This window comes from Nycticebus coucang, chromosome 9 (assembly GCF_027406575.1).
Source record: "Nycticebus coucang isolate mNycCou1 chromosome 9, mNycCou1.pri, whole genome shotgun sequence".
In the NCBI taxonomy this organism is placed as follows: Eukaryota; Metazoa; Chordata; class Mammalia; order Primates; family Lorisidae; genus Nycticebus; species Nycticebus coucang.
Window position 1 is genome coordinate 91,816,915 of NC_069788.1, and position 23,562 is coordinate 91,840,476.

Sequence of the window (23,562 nt, forward strand, 5' to 3'; positions counted from 1 at the left end):
CAAATAGTAATCAAAAAATTTCCCTTAGTAAAGCCAGGACTAGATGGCATTATGGTGATTTCTACTAAATGTGTAAAGAAGAACTGCACTTTATAAACACTTCCAAAAAACAGAAGAGTAAGGAACACTTCCTAATTCATTCTCTGAACTGGTATTACCCTGATACCAAAAAAAAAAAAAAAAAAAAAAAAAATCAAGAAAAAGAAAACTATAGACCAATATCCCTCATGAATATAGATACAAAAGTCCTTAATAAAATTCTCACAAATTCTAGGCCAGGTGCAGTGGCTCACGCCTTTACTCTTAGCACTGAGGGAGGACAAAGTGGGAGGATCTCTTGAGCTCAGGGGTTTGAGACCAGCCTAAAGCAAGAGCAAGAGCAAGACCCCGTCTCTACTAAAAATAGAAAAACTAGCCAGGCATTGTGGTGGGCGCCATAGTCCCAGCTACTAAGGAGACTAAGGCAGGTGGATCACTTGAACTCAGGAGTTTGAAGTTGCTGTGAGCTAGGCTGATGCTCCAGCACACTAGCCTGGACAAGAAAGTGAAACTCTATCTCAAAAAAAAAAAAAAAAAAAAAAAAATTAGCAAACTCAATCTAGCAACCTATAAAAAAGATTATACACCATGACTAAGTAGGACTTATCCCAGGAATGAAAGCTTAGTTCAACACGAACTACAGCATGTCAATATAATAAAGGACAAAACTACGTGGCTCAGCACTTACGGCTCAGCATCTAGGGCGCCAGCTACATACACCAGAGCTGGAAGGTTCAAACCCAGCCCAGGCCTGCCAAACAACAATGACAACTGCAGCCAAAAAAATAGCCAGGCCCTGTGGCAGGTGCCTGTAGTCCCAGCTACTTGGGAGGCTGAGGCAAGAGAATCGCTTAAGCCCAAGAGTTCGAGGTTGCCGTGAGCTGTGATGCCATAGCACTCTACCGAGGGTGATGTAGTAAGACTCTGTCTCAAAAAATAAATAAATAAAAGAACAAAACTACACAATCATATAAATCGAGGCAGAAGGCATTTGACCAAATCTAACACCATTTCATGATAAAAACACTCAATAAACTAGGAACAGAAGAAACTTCTCAGTCTGATAAAGGGTATCAGCCTGAGAAAAACCCACAGCTAACACTCACATTTGATGGTAAAAGACTGAAAGCTACCCCCTCACTCCCGCCCAATATCAGTAACAAGATGCAGATGCCTGTTCTTGTCCCTTCTGACACAGAAGTAAAGGTTGCTCGGATTAGAAAGAAGCAAACTTATCCCTCGCTGTAGATGACATGATCTCATATACAGAAAATACTAAGGAATCCACAAAAAGACTATTTAGAACTAGTAAGTTTAGCCAAGCTGTAAGATACACGATCAATATACAAAATTCAGTTGTATTTCTATATACTAACAATGAATTATCCAAAAATGAAATTAAGGAAACCACTCCATGTATAATACCATGACAAAGAAAAAGTATATTTATGTAATGAAAAAAGTATAAGACTTGTATGCGAAAACTACCAAACATCACTAAAAGTAATTAAGGAAGACCTAAATAAATAAATAAGACATATTGTTTATGAATCGGAAGTCTTGATATCGTTAAGATGGCTGTATTCCCCAAACTGATTGACAGATTCAAGGCAATCCTTATCAAAATCCCACTTGCCTTTTCTGTAAAAAAAGGGACAAGCTGATGCTAAAATTCGTATGGAGATAAAGGAACCCAAAATAGCAGAAACAGTCTTGAAAATAGAAGGAAGTTGGAGGATTTACACACTCTGATTTTAAAACTTACTACAAAGCTACAGTAATCAAGAGACAGTGCTACCGGTATAAAGATACATTGATCCATGGAATAGAATTTAGAGTTCAGAAATAAGCCCAGACATTTAAAGTCAATTGACAAGGGTGTCAAGACAATTCAATAGAGAAAGAATAGTCTTTTCAACAAATAGAATAGGCTGTATTCTCGCCAGGCATCCTCGTGTGAGTGACATGGCTTTTAAACCCTGGCTGGCAATCCCTGATGCACTGTCATGATGCCCAGGGTGACATCAGGGGGACCTGGAAGTCCAACTACTTCCTTCAAATTACCCAACTTTTGGAGGATTACCCAAAAATGCTTCATTGTGAGAACAGACAACAGGGGCTCCAAGCCGATGCAGCAGATCCACATGTTCCTTCGAGGGATGGCTGTTGTGCTGATGGGCAAGAACACCATGATGGACAAGGCCATTTGAGAGCATCAGGAAAACTACCCAGCTCTGGAGAAACTGTTGCCTCATATCCAGGCAATGTGAGCTTTGTATTCACCAAGGAGGACCTCACTGAGGTCAGGGAGATGCTGCTAGACAGTAAGGTGCCAGCTGCCCCATGTGAAGTCACCTGCCAGCCTAGGATACTGGAATGGGGCCAGAGAAGACTTCCTTCTTCCAGGCACTAAAATCTCCAAGGGCACCTTTGAAATCCTGAGTGATGTGCAGCTAATTAAGACCAGAAACAAAGCTGGAAGCCAGTGAAGCCACCCTGCCCAACATGCTCCTTTGGGCTGGCCATCCAGCAAGTGTTTGACAATGGCAGCATCTATGACCCTGAAGTGCTTGACATTACAGAGCAAATGCTACATTTGCTTCCTGGAGGGTGTCCACAATGTTGCCAGCATTTGTCTGCAGATTGGTTACCGGTCAGTATCCTTTTCTATCATCAGTGGGTGCAAACAAAACCTGGGTTTGTCTGTGGAGCTGATTGTACCTTCCCACTTACTGAAAAGGTCAAACCCTTCTTGGCTGGTCCATTTCTCCTGGTGGCTGCTGTCCCTGTGACCACCACCACCACTGCTGATCCTGCTGCTGCCACAGCCCCAGCCAATGTGGAAGCCAAGGAAAAGTCAGAGGATTCAGACTAGGATATGGGATTTGGTCTCTTTGACTAATCAGCAAAAGAGCAAACCCAGCCAGCTTTATTTACAAAACAAGGAAATAAAGAATTACTTTAAAAAAAAAAATGGTGCAGAGACAGCTAGATATCCATATATAAAAGAACAAAAAATGGTCCTCTACTACATACTATATACAAAAATTAAGAAAAAATGATTGAAGACTTAAATATAAGAGCTACAACTATAAAAAAAAGAAAAATGGGGCGGTGCCTGTGGATCAAAGGAGTAGGGTACCAACCCCATACGTCAGATGTGGTGGGTTCAAACCCAGCCCCGGCCAAAATCTGCCAAAAAGAAATGAGCACAATTCTTCATGATCTTGGATTAGGCAACGGTTTCTTAAAAGACATCAAAATCACAAGTGACCAAAGAAAAAATAAATTAATTGGCTTTTATCAAAATCAAAAACTTTTGTGATTCATAAGACACTGCTTCGAAGAAGTATATAATGACATAAGGTAAAAATAACACCTATAAAATGGGGGGAAAATCCAGCATATATAAAAGGTTCTTACAATTTAACAATGTAAAAAACTCAAATTCCAGCTTTTAAAATGGGCTTTTGAATAGACAGGTTTCCAAAGAAGACATGAAAGGGCCAATAAACATGTGAAAAAATGCAACTCGAAATGATTTCACAGCCACAAGTATGACTATTACAAAAAGATACCATAACAAGGAAGGATGTGGGAAAACAGGAACACTTATATATTGCCGTTGGGAATATAAAATGCTATGAAAACCAGTCTGACAGTTCCTCAAAGAGTTAAATTATATAGTTACCATATAACCCAGGAATCTCATTCCTAGTCCTATACTCAAGAGGAATGAAAACATATGTCTCCACAAAAACATATATTCAAATGCTCACAGCAGCATTATTCATAATAGCCCAAGATGGAAACAATCCAAATATTCATCAAATGAAGAATAGATAAATTGTGGTATATAAATATAATGGAATGTTCTTCATGCAAGTGGCTGCAACATGGACTTGCATGGAACTTTGAAAACATGTGAAGTGAAAAGTCAGACACAGAAGGCTGTTAGATTCTATTTATATAAAATGTCCAGAATAAGCAAATCCATAGAGATAGAGAGTAGACTAGTAGCTGCCAGGGAAAGGGGGGATGGGGCAGCAGGGAGTCATTGCTCCTAGTACTATAAAAATAGGATAATGAAAATGTTCTGGAATGTTATATTGGTGACAGTTGCACAAACATATAACCAAACCCCTTAATTATATGGCTTATAAGGGTGAATTTTATGGTATGTTAAATGTATCTCAATTTTAAAAAATTGCAAAGTAGACCAGCACTAGCTATTTTAGCTTTCTACATGTGTGCTTAAATCTTCCTAAATCATTCAAGTGTATTTACTAAGAAAAAAACAACAAACGTATAGCCTACTTATAATACTAAGCCAAGAGAAGATGGTTAGCTTGAAATCAGCAAGTCCATGCAGGTACCCACCCCTGATGGACATCTGAGACATCCGTCCTTCCAGATCTTTTCCCACATACACCTTTCTGCACCTTGTCAATTCTCACAAGGGGCAGAAAGTTTTCCTGCCCTGGTTAGTGAAAAATCCCAGGTTATTTTTTTCAGCCCACATCAAACTCATTTAAGTTGCTGAGGCAGCCTGGGGCACGTTAGAATTGACCTAAATAGGGGAAGAATTCACTTTGGGAATTGTAACACTGGACACTTAAATGCCTAGGAACATCTTTGCAGATATATACAAATTCCACAGTAGAGCAATAATTTTCTTTTTTTTCCAGATGCCAAATAGCATCCATTTGGTGTTTCTCTTTTTCACCTGGGATGGGCGCTACATCTGGTTCCAATGCACACCATGCTCTGGCCCCACCCAGGTGGCCAGCATCATGGCTCACCGTGTTCCCTGGGAAATAGCATTCCAACAGCCCAGTCCCACTGCTGTGATTTCAACTGTTGGATGTGATCTGTGAGTGGATTACGAAATCAATTTAGTGAACAGCAGCCACCAGCATTTTCTTAAAAAGAAATAGAAGGCTCAGCACTTGTAGCTCAACGGCAAGGGTGCCAGCCACATACACCAGTCCTGGCAGGTTTGAACCCAGCCCGGGCCTGCCAAACAACAATGACAACTACAACAAAAAAATAGCTGGGTGTTACGGAGGGCACCTGTAGTCCCAGCTACTTGAGAGGCTGAGGCAAGAGAATTGCTTGAGCCCAAGAGTTTGAGGCTGCTGTAAGCTGTGATGCCACAGCACCCTACGAGGGTGACATAGTGAGACTCTATATATAAAAAATAAAGAAAGAAATAGAAAATAGAGTGACCGTGTGTAGTGAGAGTTAAATATTATTCCAGGAAACTTCTATTTCCTTTTTGTAGATATCCACGTATTATGTAAAATATTACTGTGGGTCAAGGTCAAAGTGTGGAAACTCCCAGATGCTCACACTGGTCTCTGTTCTGTTGTTCATCCTGTGTCACCCCCACCCCAGCCTTCCACTCATTTGGCCTGTCTTCAGCCTCCCCATTGTTCTAACTCTTACAGAAAGCTGTTAACCCAGGCAGCCCATGGTGATCTCTCCTTCCTGCAACTGCTTTGGATTATAAGAATATTTGTGAATTATTGAAGCTTTACCCAAGTTGACCTACAGCTTCATTACTTGAAGCCACCATCTCTACCTCTCCCAGGTAGGCTGCAGACACAGCTGATAATGGCTCCTGATGCCCTCTGCATCAGTCTGGACCATACAATTAGCAGGAGGTAATATTAATACACTGTCCTAACACTATGCTCTCCAATTTTATTTATTTTATTTATTGTTTTGCTACCTAATTACCCTGCATGTTGAGGTGTTGTGATCAAAGACCAAGGACAAGACAAACACTGGCAAAGCTCTGGCATCTGACTGAGTTCAAACCCAGGTGACTAACAGAGCAGCTGTGATTAATAGGCAAGGAATACCCTCGAGCCTAGTTTCCTCATCTTAAAACAAGGGTGACAGTAGAACATTGGGGGCTTGGAAACATGATACTATTAGTCAGTACATGGGCTATAGCAGAGTCTCAGTGAATGGCATGTCTCACCATTACTATCAGGGCCATATATCAATACAGACAAGTTCCAAATATGCTATGGCACTGTCAGTCCATGGCTCTCAATGTTTGGCTTGGTAGAAGTCACCTGTATGAGTTTTGAAGTTAAACTGGAAGCCCCTCACAGGCAGGGATCCTTCCATGGTTATGGAAGAGAGCAGAGCTCCCAGCCCAGCCCCTAACCTATGACAGAACTCAACACTTATTAAATACATGGGAGGCCAAAGGGCCCCCCAGAAAATCTGGGTGCTCAGATTGCTCTTTTGAAGTAGAAAGAACAAGATCAGAAAAAAGATCATCTGAAATACACATTTAAAAAAAAATTCAAATAACGGATGTGCTAATTACTGTTTGAAAATCCATTCCCAGGAAGGAAGTCTTACATATTATGCCAATGAAGTTAGATATTTCCTGAGACCAGAGCATGTCAACAAGAAGCATTTCTGGAATGGAAAATCAGAGAGTCCAATTGTACCTGATCAAGGTAAGGAGGTGTGGACAGCCTGGAAATACTGTCACTGGTTGTGTTGGCACATGTTGAGGCTGTCTGGTACAGGAGCTCTGAATCAGTCTATACATCAGCTTCTTGTGAGTTTTGCTAATGTGAATTGGTCTCTCAAGACTTTTAGTAACTCTAGGTTGTAGGAGGCATTCACTGTTCTCAGCTGGTCAGCATTCATTACTCTTTAATGGTGACAGCACGCCACTTTTCCTTTAGGGATCCAACCCTCCATTCCACATTAGTCCAGGTGGTTAGACAGGGCAGACTCTACCTCCTTGCTCTATGGGTGGGTATGAGACTCAACTTTGGCTGATAACAATCCCATAAATATTTAGTGTGTTCATTCTCCATGCTAGGTACTATTCCAGGTACTAGAAATCCAGCAATGAACAAAATGACATCTTGTTACCCTCCCACTGTGGGATTTACACAGATTCTGGGCTAGGTCCATGACCCAACAAGGAATTTTGCTGAGAATCACCGCCTCTTAACACCTATTGCCCCTTTCTACTAACAGAACTCTATTTTGCTTCAGACACTTGGTTCCCAAATAAAGATCTTAATTCCCTAGGCTTCCTTGCAGGTAGGGGTGGCCGTGGACAGTTAGGGACAATGAGACCTAAGTGGAAGTATACTCGGTGGAGCTCCTAGGAAAGCAAGTCTTTCACCCTCCCTCCTTGTTCCTGCTAGGGACACTCTGAAGGTGCAGGAGCTACTTGTCAACCTTGGAAGCAGCTCCCCATTAAAGGGATAGTTCCTTTGTTGCAATTTGACCAGGGCTGGGTTCGAACCTGCCACCCTCGGTATATGGGGCCGGCGCCCTACTCACTGAGCCACAGGCGCCGCCCACTACTTGTCAACCTTGAATACAAAAAGCCACCTGATAAGTATGGACAACAGTAATGAGACACTGACGACAGGCTGCAAGATTCCTTAATGTCAGGATTTCTTGTCACATGAGAAAAATAAATTCCTTGACTTTTAATCTCGTGTGGCTGAGAACAATCCTTACCTTAGGCAGAGGCGCCACCTGTGCACTGGGCCAACCCAACAAGATACAGGCTCAGATGGGGTAAAGCTACCCAGGATGAAGCCAACCTGGGGGAAATCAATGCTGAGATGGATGGTGTCTTGTCACCTCACTTGAGCCCTGTGTCTAGCCTTGATCGAAGGCAGACTGTCCCAGGGAACCTGCCACCATGTGGACTCTTTGGCTTAAACAAGCCTAAATTGGAGTTCTCTAACACTAGAAAAGCCAATTCATGTGGAAATCATACAAATAGAGTTTTGGTGCTGTAGGGATGGTGGACAATGCCCATCCCAGGGGACATCCCCCAACACTACCAGAACCCCTCCTGGCCCTCCACTGCCCTCCCTCCAGGTGCAGGGAGAATTGCTTGTCCCAGACTCAGACTCACCTACAAACATAAACAAGAGAAGGAAGGGCTGCTGCCGCTTCTTTCACTGGGTGCTCAGATTTCTCTTTTGAAGTAGAAAATTGCAATTTAATTATGTGAAAAAACATCTTTAAAATGAACTGTAACAAAACAGATGGCTAATCATACTGGAAGAAAAATTAAGAACAGATGCAGTTGTTGATGAAAACCCTCAAACAAATTAATCTGGACAGTGAGCTAATTAGACACTCCAATCAAGGGAGTGGTTAACTTGTGGTATGGGGAACGTTGGTATCACTGGCTAATGTGGAGTAGGTTTTCATGGATCTTGGAGCTAGGAGTGTTTATAAGACCTGGAAAGTGTGGATTCCAGACCAGTGGTTCTCAACCTTTTCAGAGTCCCCTGGAGAGCCTGCTAGATCCCCAGAGCTAATTGTTTGGCAGGTCTGGGGGAGGGAGGAGAGGGCAGGGGCCTTAGCATTTGCATTTTTAACAAGTTCCCAGGTGCTGCTGATGCTGGGACGTGTCCCAGGACCACACTTCGAGGACCAAAACTCTAGATCAACTCCATTTAAAAGAACTGAGAGACAATTAACATGATAAAATTCACCCACTGAAAGTATACAATTAGATAGTTTTTAGTGTATTCAAAAGCTATGTAACCATCACCACTATGTAATTCCAGAAGATTCTCATCATCCCTGATAGAAACCCCACACCGTTAGCAGTTATTCCTCATTCCCTATTCTCTTCAGCTTCTGGCAATCACTCATCAATTTTCTGTCTCTATAGATATGACTGTTCTGGGCGTTCCATATACGTGTATATGGAATGATTAACATATGGTCTTCTGTATCTGGCTTTTCTCTTAGCCTATGTTTCCCAAGTTCATCCACATTGTAGCGTCTAATCAGTACTTCATTCCTTTTTATAGCTGAATAACATCCCATTAAACAGGTATACCACATTTTGCTTAACCATTCAACACTTGGTAGATATATGGATTGTTTACACTTTTTGGCTATTATGAATAATACTATGAACACTGTAGTTGAAGGTTTTGTGTGGACATGTTTTCAATCCTCTTGGGTAAACAATTAGAAGTGGAGTTGCTGGGTCATATGGTAAATCTACATTTCAGTCATTGAGGAAGAGTCAGACTGCTTTCCAGTGACTGTACCATTTTACATTCCCATCAGTCATTCATGAGGCTTCCTACGTTCCCACATCCCTGCCAATACTTGTTACTATTCCTAATTTTTGATTATAGCCATTCTAGTGGGGGTGAAGTAGTACTTCATTGTGGTTGTGATTTGCATTTCTCTAATAACAAATGATAATGTACATCTTTCCATGTATTTATTGGTCATACATTCTTTGGAGAAATGTCTATTCAAATCCTTTTTCCATTTTCAAATTGGGTTATCTTTTTATTGTTGAGTTTTAAGTGTTCTATACAGATACACACACACACACATACACAAGCACACATACTGGATACTGGACCCTTATCAGATATACAATTTGCCCATGTTTTCTCCCATTTTTTTGGTTAGAAACCATTGCCTAATTCAAGGTCACAGGTATCTATGTTTTCTTCTAAGGGTTTTATACTTTTAGCTATTACATTTAGGAATATTTCATATTGAGTTAACTTTTATATATAAAAGTTATATTTAAATGGTTAAACTCCATTTTTTTTTAAATGTGGCTATTCACTTGTCTTAGCACCATTTGCTAAAAAGACTATTCTTTCTCCCATTGAATGTCACATTATCCTTTGTCAAAAATCAACTGACCTTAAATATATATGTGTATTTCAAGACTCTTGATTCTATTTCATTAATCTATATGTCTATCCTTATGCCAGTACCAGACATCTTGATTACTAAATTTTTATACAAAAGTAAGTTTTAAATTCAGAAAGTGTGAATCTTCCAACTTTGTTCTTTTTAAAATTGTTTTGGCTCTTCTGGTCCCTTGCATTTCCATATGAATTTTAGGATCAGTTTATCAGTTTCTGCAAAAATCCAGATGGAGTTTTTTTTTTTTTTTTTGAGACAGAGTTTCACTTTATTACCCTCCGTAGAATGCCATGGCATCACAGCTCACAGCAACCTCCAACTCCTGGGTTTAGGCGATTCTCTTGCCTCAGCCTCCCAAGTAGCTGGGACTACAGGTGCCTGCCACAACACCCGGCTATTTTTTTATTGCAATTTGGCCGGGGCTGGGGTTTGAACCCACCGCCCTCGGTATATGGAGCCGGCACCCTACCCACTGAGCCACAGGAGCAGCCCCCAGATGGAGTTTTGATAAGAACTGCATCGAATCTAAAGATCAATTTGGAGACTACTTCATCTTAAAAATGTTAAATCTTCTAATCCATGAACATGGGCTATCTTTCCATTTATTTAAATCCTCTTTAATTTCTTTCTATAATGTTTTACAATTTTCAGTATATAACTTTTGTTATATTTATGTTTTGTTAAATTTATCACTAAATATTTTATGCTTGTTCATGCTATTGTAAATAGAATTGTTTAAATTTTACTTTAAGATTGATAATTGTTAATGCATTGAAATACAACTGAATTTTGAGTGTCAATCGTGTATCCTAAAAGTTTATTAATTGTAATAGAGTCATTTTTGTGGATTTTCTAAACACAACATCATGTCACCTATGAAAACAGAATTTTTATTTCCTCTTTTCCAATCTGGATGCCTATTTATTTTTCCTGCCTATTTTCTCTGGCTTCATCCCTTAGCACAATGTTGACTAGAAGAGGTAAGAGCTACAGTCTTGTTTTGCTCCTGATCTTACAGGGAAAGCTTTTAGTCCTTCACCAGTAAGTCATCTTTGGGGTTTTCCTTGATGCTCTGAGTCAGGTTGAGGACGTTTCCTCGTATTCCTAAATTTTTGAGTGTTTTTTTTTTTTTTTTTTTTGTCAAATGCTTTTTCTGTGTCTATTCAGATGATCATGTGGTTTTTCCCTTTATTCTAATAATGTAGTTAATTATATTGATTTTTGTATGTGGAACCAACCTTCCATTCCTAGAATAAATCCCACTTGGTGAACACTATTTTATAAAAGGAAATCCAAATCCCATGAACCAATGGCCAATGAACTACTCAAAATCTCAGACATAATCAGTGGCAGAGCCACAACTAGACTCTGCTTCCCCAGTCAGGGGCCTCTAAGTTGGCCTTTGTGGAGAGGGAAGGAGAAACAGATAGAGGTGGGACTATAGACGAGGCTGGATTAATAAACCACCACCGCACCATCACCCAGCATTTGAAGTTATGCCTCACATCTTAGAGACTGCTTTCACAAATATTCTCTCTGTTCCTTTGATCAGTTTTGGGGGCTGTTCTTCCTGTTTCACATGTAAGTAAACTGACTTACTTATGTAAGTGAATTCAGTGACTTACTTATGCCTCTTAAGACAGCGGGAGGAAATACCAGGCGTTAAATGCAGGTCTTCAGAGTCTAAATCCTGGGTCCTTTGAACTTACACTGTTTGCCTGCCTGGTGAGTCCCCTGATTTCAGGACCCACGAATATCCCTCTGCTACTTATGGCTGGCGTGTGTCAACTGTCAGAGTTGAGTCTCATATTTTTAGCTCATAGATTTGATCTAAACAGATCAATCTAAACTGAGATCAAATCCCCTTGAAATGGGAAACTATCAAAGTTTTTCCAATCTTTTATTCCTTGAAGTAAATGAATTTTAGCATTGATAATTTTCAGTTATTTTTATTACATTTTTATTATATCCTTAAATTAAAACTTGCCATTAAATTGACTATTTTCTAAGGGGCACTACAGTTTTGTAGCTATCAGAAAGATATCCAGGTTCAAATACAAGTTCTGCATATGCCAGCCCTGTGACCTTAGGAAAGGGTTAGTCTCTCAGCATCTCAGTTTTCTCATCTGTAAAATGGGGATGACAAGACTCTGTGCTTCACAGTGCTATTGTGAAAATGAGCCAACACCTATGGTATGTTTAGAATAGTGACTGAGGTTATTTTGAGAGTTACTACTTGATTTTTAGCTACTGTTGATGTTAACAACCAGAGTAACTTATACTTATTGTGTATCTGCTACTATCAAGCACTGGGTTGGGTTGTTTAACAAAGAGTGAAATAGGCTCAGAGAGGTAAGGTGACGTGTCCAAGGACACACAGCTAGGAAGTGGCAGACCAAGGACTCCATTCCATGACCATCCAATACCAAAGCCTCTTGCTGATAACTGTCCTATCTCCTGGAGGGCATGTTTTGATGCTGAGGGCACTAGAGCAGTGAAGAGAAGCCCAGTAGGAGGCAGGAGAGGATAAGACCTACAGCTAAAATAAGTTGCCATGCTGAGGTTTGGGGGGAAGGGGAAGAATGAAGGAGATGATACAAAGAAAACATTAGGTGTCAGCAAGGTCAGAGGCAGGCCCTGCTGAGTGTTGACACATAGTTGTGGGCTGTCGGGGCTAGGTGGACAGAGACCCGGGAAGAGACACTTCCATGGCTGCCCAGTGTAGAGGCCGGGGAAGCTCCTGTGGACCCTTCCCAAGGGAGACAGCCTTGGGTTGGCCTCCCCCTTGCACCAGCACAGTCAGGTAACACTGGCCAGTGTGTGGGACCCTGTTCTTGCTTCCTCATGGAAGCAACTGCCCTCATGGGGAACAACAGGTCAGACTCACAGACCAGGATCTCCCAGGCAATGGAGAAGCCAGGCCCAGAGATCCCCCAGCTAGCGCTAATCCCACGGACCCTCACCCCAGAATTGCAGATGTTCCCACAGCCCCCAGTCTGAGGCTCCAAGTCTAGCCTTGGAACTGGATGGAAACAGGTACCAGATCTGGAAGGCTGTTAGGGGTTGGTGCACCAACTCCTTCATTCTAAAGATGATCCCAAGTTATGGCCAGTGGCATTGTACACCACACAGGGATCTCAAGGCCACTAGCAAAGAGAGTTGTCCTATCCTGTCACTCTTGACTGTGTGGCACTGGGTGGACCCCTACTCTCTCTGAGTCTCCACATCTTCAATTGTGAGACAGTGAAAAACCGTCCCTGCCCACCCACCTTGAGGAACCCCGGACAGACTAAAGGAAAGCAGGAAGTACAGAGCACATGGTCCTGCCTCTGAAGGCCTTGCCTTGCGTGGCAGAGACACCACTGGAATCAGAGACACTTGCTGCCTCTCCACTGCCTGCTCAGCTTAAATGCTGAGCACACCAGCTGGCAGCAGGGCGGGGGCGCCTGGGTTCCTGGTGTTCCCATGCCCTGCAGACCTGGCAGCTGGCCTCCTTCCTCCCTTTCCTTCCGGCTGCCCCTTGTGCTCTAGTGTAGACATTCCAGCTCAGGACAAGGCCCTCCCAGCCAAAGTCAACAGATGAACCAGTCAGAGGGCAACACGCTGGGGTCTGGAAGACCAGGGGTACCAGTCCTGACCATGGTACTTACACACTTGTGTGGGGCTTCTTGATCCTCAGTCTTCTCACCTGGGAAATGGGGGCCCCATGAGCTACCCAACTGGGCTGTTGTGGAGACTCTAAGTACCAAATATAAGATGTTGAGCACAGTGAAGGACAGAGCAGGTGCTTGACAGGGGGTGCTCTGCACAGCTCTAGGTGGGGACCTGCCATCCTCTGCCTCCCTATAAAGCTCTGAAACTGCAGGTTCCTTAGTGGCCCTGTGGTCTGGTCCAAGTCAAGCCCTTAGTGAAGACAGCCTTACTGCTTTTCTTCAACCTCACTACACCCATGGAAGATGACATACAGATTCAGCCCCTGCAGCCCTGTACTCCAACCTCCTTCCAGTGTATCTGCAGATGCTGAAAAGCTAAAGCTGACATTCCCCAGAATGTTCGGGAATCAAATTAGGCTCACCAATTTGAAAAGCAGAATCGTGGTGAGGCCAGACCACCCTTCTGCTGCTTTGAGGCAATATTGTCCAACAGGGCCATGGGGACAGTGGCTTTTGTTGCAGCAACAGCAGCACACCTTCCCCTGTAAATTTATGCAGTAGAACCTCCACAGCTGGCCACCTCCCTCCATTGAGCACCTCCTTAACTTGACCTAATTTTCATAGACCAGACATACACCACATGAATGTATCAGTACAGTAGGCCTAGTTCCTTATGTTGACCAGTTTTCTATAGTCCCTTAGGTGGTTAACTTATAGAGGTTCTACTGTATTTAAAGTTCTTCTTTCAGCAAGCAAGGGAGTTTATGTGGGCTCCTGTGACTGGTGTTCTGTTCAGGACGCTGACATGCCTGATCCTGGGACCACCTCCCACCTCCCCTGCCAGCTCATACTGCACTGCCTACCTGGAGGGGTGGGGGGGGTCATAGAGCAGATTTCCAGGACAGGTGGCTTGGATGACTGCTTCTATCTGGTCGAGACTGTCCCTTAGGTGAGCCACTGCTCTTCTCTGGGCCTCACTTTCCCTCTTTGGAATATAAGAAGGCTGGTCAAAAAACTTCTAAGATCCTATTGAGTCAAACAGGATTGAAAGACTATTTGTTGCTGATCACAGAGAACTTCAAAAGATATTGCCTTTAGTTAGTTAAAAAATACTGAGCCTCCTTTTCCAGGATGCTCTATTTGTTCTTTAAAAAGCCACTCATAGTCAGAAAGTAGAAACAACCCAAATGTCTATGGGTTGATGAATGGATAAAATGTGTCCTCAAACTTTTTAAACAGGGGCCAATTCACTGTCCCTCAGACCGTTGGAGGGCCAGACTATAGTTTCAAAAAAAATACTATGAACAAATTCCTATGCACACTGCACATATCTTATTTTGAAGTAAAAAAACAAATACAATCACACTGCCTCATGTGGCCCGCGGGCCGCAGTTTGAGGACCCCTGAATTCTACGCAATGGAATATCTGACCATAAAAAAAGAATAAAGTACTGATGAATGTTACAAAGTGAACCTGGAAAACCTTAAGCTAGGGAAAGAGAAAGCCAGTCACCAAGGCCATATATTAAATGATTCTATTTACATGAAGTATTTAGAATAGATAAATCCAAAGACATAAGTAGATTAGTGGTTCTAGGAACGGGGGGAGGGTGGAAAAGGTTTCTTTTAGGGGTGATGGAAATGTTCTGAAACTGATTTGGGTGATGGCTGCACAACTTTGGGAACATACTGAAAGCCACTGAACTGTATACTTTAAAGGTGTGAATATTATTACAAGTGAACAATATCGGAACAAACTTACATTAAAAAGATGCTCGGCCAGTGTTTGTTCTAACTGGTCTGTGAACTGACACCTCAATGCTATCAGAGTGACTGAGAAGGACACTTCTTTAAAATCCTGACCTTGGCTTTTGAGACAATCGACTGAATGTGGAATTTCTCTGGTGGCTTCCGAGGCTGAGGCAAGCACAAGATCATTTCCACCACAAAGTGTCTGTGTCTCAGGGGGCCTGGAACAGACAGGAGCTGTGCAGGGAATCGCACATGTAAATGAGCCCACAGGGTCCGCAGTTTCTTGGCTGCATATGCAGATGTGCCGAGCAGCCAGGAGGAAAGAACAGGTGTGTGGGGGGCGTCCGGGGTTCTTTTCTGCAACATCCCTTTACTGAGATTAGAAGGACAAAAAGTACCTCTCTCCTCCTAATCGCACAGCTCTCTCAAGAGCTCTCTGGAACTGAGGAAGCTGGAGGTGACATGGAGAATAAGCCCTAAAGGCTTCCCCAAACCTTCCATCTGTTCTGGGATTTGTTATAATGAAGGACGAGAAGGCTGAGTTGTGCCCCCCAAGTCCTGAAGAGAGCATGTGAGATCCCCAAAGGTCCACGATTCAACCCAACTCAATACAGTTTACTCAACCCGACACAAGTTCTTCAGCTTCCTGGGTATAAACTAGAAGATGCTGGCACCCTGGAGAGAGGTAACCAGTTTCCTTCCAGGCTCCAATGTAAAGGAGAACAAGAAGAATCCTCTGTTAAGTTGTAGCTGGGTTATAGCTTTCATGTGAGAGTCCCAAATTAGTTTCATAGTAGGGCTGTGTACATTGGGTATTTTTTCTTCCATTCTTGGGATACTTTACTAAGAAGAATATGTTCCAGCTCCATCCATGTAAACATGAAAGAGGTAAAGTCTCCATCTTTCTTTAAGGCTGCATAGTATTCCATGGTATACATATACCACAATTTATTAATCCATTCGTGGATCGATGGGCACTTGGGCTTTTTCCATGACTTAGCTATTATGAATTGGCACAGTAACTGAGATAACGCCGGAAAGGCTATGTTAAACCACTGTGATAAAAATGTGTCAAATGGTTTATGAAGTGAGTGTATGATGCCCCATAATCATATCATTGTATACAGTTATGATTTAATAAAATAAATAAATAAATAAATAAATAAATAAATAAAAAAAAAAAAAGAAGAATCCTCTGGCTAGGCTGCAGCACCGTCCGCTGAGCACACCTGGGGTTTGGGGTTAGAATGTCAGTGCCAAATCCCACCTCTGCTCCTCTTTCTGCATGACCTTGGGCAACTTAGTCTCTCTGTACCTTAGTTTCTTCACTTGTGAAATGGAAGAAGGATGGTATCAATTTTCCTAAGGTTATCAAGAAGATTTAAGGTTAGATTTAAGATTTAAGATTTAAGATTTAAGGTTATCAAGCACCCTGCCCGGCCCAGAGCAAGTGCTCAGTATGTTTTTACCTCCTATTACTGTTCCAAGAAACTCCAAAGGCCTGGACTTTTGAGAAACACACTTATCCCACGGTTTCCTCACTGAAATAAGCTGAACTATATCCTAAGCTGAGGGAACCTACCTAAAGTCACATGCTGGCTACGTGACAGCCTGGGGCTCATGTCTGCTCCCATTTGGCCGGGCCCTTGCTGGTATTCACAGGGGGAAGAGGGGCTCCTCATGCAGTGGCTGTGTGACTTGGGAAGTCCCATACCTCTCTCAGCCTCAGTTTCCCTCTCGGTAAAAATGGGTTAATGATACTCACAGGATAATTGTGCAGATTAAACAAAAGCACAAAGAGGCAGCTCTGCCCAGTGGTTAGTTAGCTCGGGATGCTCAGGGTGGACACTGCTCTCCACATACTAGCTGGGAGACCACAGGCAAGTCACATAATCTCTCTGCTATTCTCTTTCCTTCTCTGTAAAATGGAGATAATAATCATCTCCATGATGCACCACAGTGAGGCCTACATGAAAGGATACACATACAGCTCTCAGAACACAGCGTGGCACACAGAGTTCTTTGAGATCCCGCTATGGACTGAACTGTGTCCCCCCTTAATTGGTATGCTGCAGCCCTAACCCCCTAGGGTGACTGTGTTTGGAGAGTGGGGTCCTAACTCAATAGTAGCCTTATAAGAAGAGGGTGACCTCTCTCTTCCCCTCCATGCGCATGTACCAAATAGGCCATGTGAACACACCACGAGAAGGCAGCCGTCTCCGAGTTAGGAAGGAAGCCCTCCAGGAACTGCCCATGCTTGCAACCTGATCTCACACTTCTCTTCTCTCCTGGAAGAAGTAAGTTTCTGTTGTTTAAGCTGCTTAGTGTATGACATTCTGTTATGACAGCCCAAGCTAAGACAAAGACGTCCCCAGTCAACGTCAGCTGCTATAATGAAAGTGGGCATGAAGGCCAGTGTTCCAGTAAGCACTATGTTAATTTCCTTATCCTTCAGGGGCAGGAGAGAAAAGTCCTGGCAGTGGGCTGAGGTTTGGTCTCAGTGGCCTTGCAGGATCACCCAGAATATAAGCTGGTCACAACAGCACACCCTAGGGCCTTCCCTGGGGTCTGTGAGTGACTGTTTCAGGGCAGTGCCAGGACTGCTGACTGTGGTGTCCGTGGGAGAAAGAGTTCTTCTTCCTCTTCCCCCCACCAACGGCCAGCCCCAAGGGTCCAACTACCAATGTGTGAATCAAAAGTGGAAAGAGATGGCTGCATTTGGCGACCACGTACAAATCTACCATCATACCAGGTGGGCATAGAGCAGGGTGCTCCTGGGTGCTGCTGGGCTGGGCCCCGGCAATCTCAGCCATCCCTCATGTGGTGGGCAGGACAGGAGGACAGCAGGCTGGGGGCACCCTCTTCCCCACCCATCGACTGTGCAGTAAGGGAGGGAGACAACAAAGTACATCACATCACTATCCGCGTAGATTCGCCTTGCAAGACTTGAAGCCCCCAGATGGCAGGGACCTTGACTGTCCTGTTGCTATCTAGATCCCCAGAGCCCAGGACAGAGTCTGGCACCCAAGTATCTACTGGCCAAGAGAATCATCTGGTCTGCAAAGTGCCTGGAGCCCAGCACCTGGCATATAACAAGTGCTTAGTACATGTTCATTCTCCATCCTTGACCCCTGGAACGACCCACTGTTCCAGGCCCTCCAGGATTCAGGCACCTGTGACCCTTCTGGAACACTGCTTGTAGTCCCAGTGGGGAGGATAACAGCAGCCATGTGTTAAAGCACACTATGATCCACGTTAACTGTTACTGAGCACCTACTGTATGTTAGCAAGCAGGGACCTAGACTAAATGACATCATTTACTGTTCAGATCACTGCCAGAAGTAAGTATACCACTTCCCGGCCCCCATTTGCGGATTAGGCTCAGGGAGGTGAGGGGGCTTGCCCAGAGCCACAGCGCTGCTGAGTGCTAAGATTTAAACCCAGGACTCCTGGTCTCCGAGCCGGCCACCCAGCCAGTCCCCAGAAACAGAGAAGAACTCCATCAATCTGGCTAGACTCATTCCCAGACACAGGAAACTACACCAACTCTGGGCTGACCAGTGGGATAGCTTCTCCCCTCTTCCCGTAGCCCTGGGTTATGCCTCCCCTGGCCCCCATGATTCTTTCTAGGGGCCCAACCTGGAAGGAGACTAGCACTATCCATCCATGAGAAGCACCCTCAGGGCTCTCTTCCCCCCCCCCCGCCCGTGAAACCCCCACAGGTGGGTGAGTAGGTGTGGAAGGGCCCGGAGCAGGACACATGGGACTTCTCTTGGGTGCAGAGTCTCACTGACTTGCTCCAACTTTTGTAAACCTCTGTTCACACCGGGCTCAACTTTTCTTGCCATCGTAGGTACCCAAACTGAGCAGCGGCTGTGCAACTCCACACAACTTCCTTCACTCCGGGAGGGGGAGGAAACAGAGGAAGTAACTTGTGGTTTCCAAGGGCAACACCTGGAAACGCATCTGCAGGGACACAAAGGGATGCAGGAAGTCCTGGCCTCTGCCTGGAGGGAGGGAAGATAAGCTCACAGGAAGCTTGCCTGTGGGCTCAGCCCAGGGGAATGCCCTGGAGCCACTGGCTTGAGGAAGAAGGCAGCCTCCTAAGCAAGCAGTCCTGCCCCCAAGGAAGGGCAAAACTCCACAGAGGACGACTCAGGAATGCAGAAACCCTGGGAGCAGGGAGGGCCAGGGAGCCATCTGCGCTCAGCCCTTGCAAGACAGCTTTATCTAAGCTTCCCACCCCAGGAGGTGACTTTCCCAGAGACCCCCACAGCCACTTGTCTCCAGTACAAGGACAAGGCAAAAGAGAGGCTAGTCCTGGGTCTCCCTCCCCTAATCCTGCCAAATTTAAGGCTTAAAGAAATGAAGAAATGAGTCATCCCTATGTACTAGGCTCTGTATCTTGGGAAGAGCCTCTGGGTAGCTGCAATGAGCGTGTCCTGGAGAGTCACAGGAAGCCTGTGACCCCACACAGAGTCTGCACTTTCACCATGGCAAACAGAGGCAGAGGACCCCAGCCTGACAGGCCCATGCCACCAACCTGGAGGCAGGCGCTCACACAGAACCAAGGCAAGAGGCAGGGCAGCCTCCATCCCTACAGAGCCACCTCCCAGAGGCACTCAGTGAGCCCAATATTAAATATACAATCCTTTTCAGAAAATCATCAAGTTTTGAAATTCTGCTGCCTTTCAGAACAGTGAATACCAAGAAAAAGGCCTCCAGGAAAGGGGCCAAACAGCTCTGGCCTTCATCTCCCACCTAGGACTGCAGATGACCTCATGGAAGGTTTGGTTAAGGAAGGCAGACTTGGTGGGTTCTGGGACCCTTTCAGACATGCACCTCTCAATTCCTTCATTTGACAGATATTTACCAAGCACCTGCTCTGTGCCAGGCCTGGGCACATAGCAGTGATGCAATAGACAAAGGTACCTGCCCCGTGGAGCTGACACGTTAGTAGGGGGAGACATAAAAGATAATAAAAATATAAAATATTTTAGATGAGGTGACCAAAGAAGTCCATACTAATAAGATGACATTTAAGCAGAGACCCAAGGAGGGCTGAGGCATGAGCCATGTAGATAACTGGGGTGGGGCTTCCCAGCAAAGGGCAGGTGCAAAGGCCCTGAGACAGGAGCACACCTAGTGAGCTATAGAAATGACAGTGGGGAGGAAGCCAGTGTGACCAAGGCAGAGGGCAGGGAGTGTTCAGTAAGGAGCAGGCACTTGGGTGACTGGCAGGCCAGACTCCAAGTGAAGTCTGAAGGGCTGGGGGCAGAATCTCTGTCTCATCTGACTTAGAGTAGATGTCTTCAAATATATAAAATGTAACTGTCTAAAAGCTATTTGTAGCCTTAGAATATCCTGTCCCAGCAAATAAGCAATGCACAGACAAAGTGGCTTTCCTGTGCAGCAAGGGTTGAGAGAGTCTGAGGAAGTCCCTAAAAGTAACATTGGTTGCTTTTTCTTATTGTGAAAGGAGCAATTGCCCTGAACGTTTCAGTACGGTCACTAGGGGTTGCTACTGCTTCCCAAGCCAACAGCTGGTCTGTTCTGGGGCCCAAGGCTCTGGCCTTGGCTCAGCACTGACACGGTTCACTGAGTTCGCCTCCTGAGCCTTCTGGTGCAAAATGTCAGCTGCGTGCACCAGCCCTGCATGGCCTCCAGGTCCAGGCCTCCACCCTGAAGACCTGGGCTTGGCTGCAATGGAGCCCATAGGCCCCAGCACCCTCCAGAACTCACCGGGCATGGAGAAGGGGGACAGGAAGGCAGCTTCGACTGGCACCGGCTCTGGCTCTGGCTCTGGGGGTGGTGGCTGTGGTGGCAGGTGCTGCTCCTGATCCTGTGGAGGGTCTTCCGGGTTTTCCACAGGAACATTCCCGTTCTCGATGTTCTCGTGTCTCCCATTCTGAAGTGGCTTGCTGCTCACACCATTGGCTGAGTTGATCAGTCGCTGCCGCTGGGTGGACAGGAAGCCAGTCAGATACCAAGGTTTGTGATAAAGTGTCACCCTATTGCCCTGTTCCTAGGACACAGCCCTGGAAGATAGGTTTGCCTGAGAATCAGCCTAAGGACCTTGAAATCCATCTAAACTACTGTTCATTTCTATTTGGATGGTTACCAGAAGGCTTTGAAGATTTACTGGAGGGTCTCAGCCTCCCCTTTTCAGTGCCAAATCTACAACCTAGCCCATGATGCCAGCTGCAGCGTTACAGCTACCTGAAGATAGTCACAAGGAAAGCCCTGCACGGTTTTTGTAATTTTACATTTCTTTTTAGGTATGTCATACAAAAAGTACTGACCTCAAGTGCATGGTTCAATGAGGTTTTACATCAAGATAGACTTGTAGAACATTTCCAGCCCCCTAGCAGAGATAACCAAGGTAACTACTATATTGACTTTCATAAACATCAGTTAGTTTTTCCTGAACTTCAACTGCATATAAATGGGTTCAAATATTACATGCTATTTTATGTCTGGCTTCTTTCATGCAACTTAATGCCCCTGAGATTCACTCACCTTGTTGCAAGAGTCAGGAGGTGAACATTTTTCATGGCTGTATCATATTCTGTTGTATGACTAACTCACAAAATAGCCCCTACTTGTTGATGGCAATTGGTTATTATGAAGAACGTGGCTACCAACACATGGGTACATGTCTTTTTGTGGACATATTTATTCATTTCTCTTGGATATTTACCTGGGAGTGGGAATGATAGGTCATAAGGATAGGTGCATATTGAACCATTTTATACTCACACCTGCAACGGATTAGAATCTGAGTTGTTTCCCATCCTTGTCAATGCTGGATATCATCAGTCCTTTCAATTTCAGCCATTCTGATGGGTTTGTGCTGGTACCTAATTGTGGTTTTAGTTTTCATTTCCCCAATGACAAACGATGTTGGACATCTTATTGGATGTCCTCGTTATTTGGATAGCCTTTTCAGGCCTTTCACTGCATCGAATGAGTGTGTTCTCAAAGGCAAACGTCCATGACCAAATCCAAGCCCTGCCCTACCCCCATCTCATTGCAGCTATTGACAAAGGCTGCCTCCCTTCTACCCAAACCCAGGTCCATGGGTTTCTACTAAACCAGGCACAGATGGAGACCATATTTCAAGAAATCAATAGGTTTTCACTTTCCCAAGAACCTACCAGCCTTTGCACAGCTCTCTTTTTCTGGTTCTCAGCAAAAATATTTATGAATCACCTTTGGGTTTTGTGGGCAATGACTGTCACACATGTGACACATACACCCTTGCCCCACCAATTACTTCAGCAGGAGGCCAGAGAACAGGAAACATGTCCCCAAGACAATATTGTTATCACTGTGTGCCCAGCACCTATTATCACTTAAATGGAAACATGTTATTTCTCTAGAGTAAATAACTGACCATTGAACTGCCTTCGTGTTGGTTTTTGGCAGGGACTCCTAAATCAGGAAGTCTAGGGTGGGGTGGGAATTTTTAATTTTTCCATTATAAAGAGTCCATTAACACTTAGCCCACCAAAAAGAACAGAATGCTCTCTGCCTGAGACTCAGGTCCAGCCACTTAGGCATAATACTTTGCTACCCAAATAAAGTTAAATGGTAGGTCATCTTCAGAGTCTGAAAAAACTAGCTATGCAAGGAAAGAACTGTAGTGGAGAGAGGTCTGACTTAATAACATGCAAGGTGGAGACTAGGTGTGGTGGCTCGTAACTCCAGATTAATTGGAATCAACAATAGTACTTAGAAAAATATCTCAAGATAGCTCAATTTGCAGTAACATAGGGACCCAAGACCCAGAAAACCACTCTCAGTAATGGTGGCTTAATGCTAAGAGCCCAGTAAACCGGTTCAGTTACTTATTAGTTGTTGACATTAAGCATTGTGGAAAAGAGATGGGTTAAATTGGTGTGGGCCATCAGGGTCCATAGGATTAAACTGAAGTCGTGATTAAACACAAGGGAGGTGAAAGAGCCACATGTTGGGAGAGACATACCAGAAGGTGTCCGCAGGAGAGCAGCTGGCTGGGGAGGGAACCCTGCCACCATTCCAGGGATGTTACACTCAAGGAAACAATTAGGGGTGGCGACTGCTGCCGGATGTTTGTGGGGCTGCCACGTGGAGAGGCGACAGCTCAAGCAGGGGCTGGATGTTATGAGGGAATAAAGAGATACAAGGAAGGGGCCGGGGATGTGGACCAGGCTGACCCCGAGGAATGCATGCATTTTGTCTCTGAGTCTAGATTTGGGTTGGAATCCCTGCTCTGCCCTGTAGTTGTGTGGCATTGGGCAGTTTATTTCACTTCTCTGATGAATTAGAAATATTACAGTGTCTCAGAGGAAGGTCATGGAGAGGATTAAAGCTGTGGCACTGGTAAAATGTCCTGCATCTGCCTGGCACATAGCAGGTGCTCAGTAAATTACAG

General features: G+C 44.4%; 1 protein-coding gene across 2 annotated transcripts in view; it reads right to left on the reverse strand.

The window, feature by feature from the left end:
• SLC24A4 (solute carrier family 24 member 4) overlaps window positions 1-23,562 on the reverse strand; it is a 152,653-nt gene that overhangs the window by 17,207 nt on the left and 111,884 nt on the right. For both annotated transcript variants that reach the window (XM_053603507.1, XM_053603508.1), the window contains one exon: window positions 20,889-21,105. In XM_053603507.1, coding sequence (XP_053459482.1) covers window positions 20,889-21,105 — 217 coding nt within the window. The remainder of the gene's footprint in view (window positions 1-20,888; window positions 21,106-23,562) is intronic.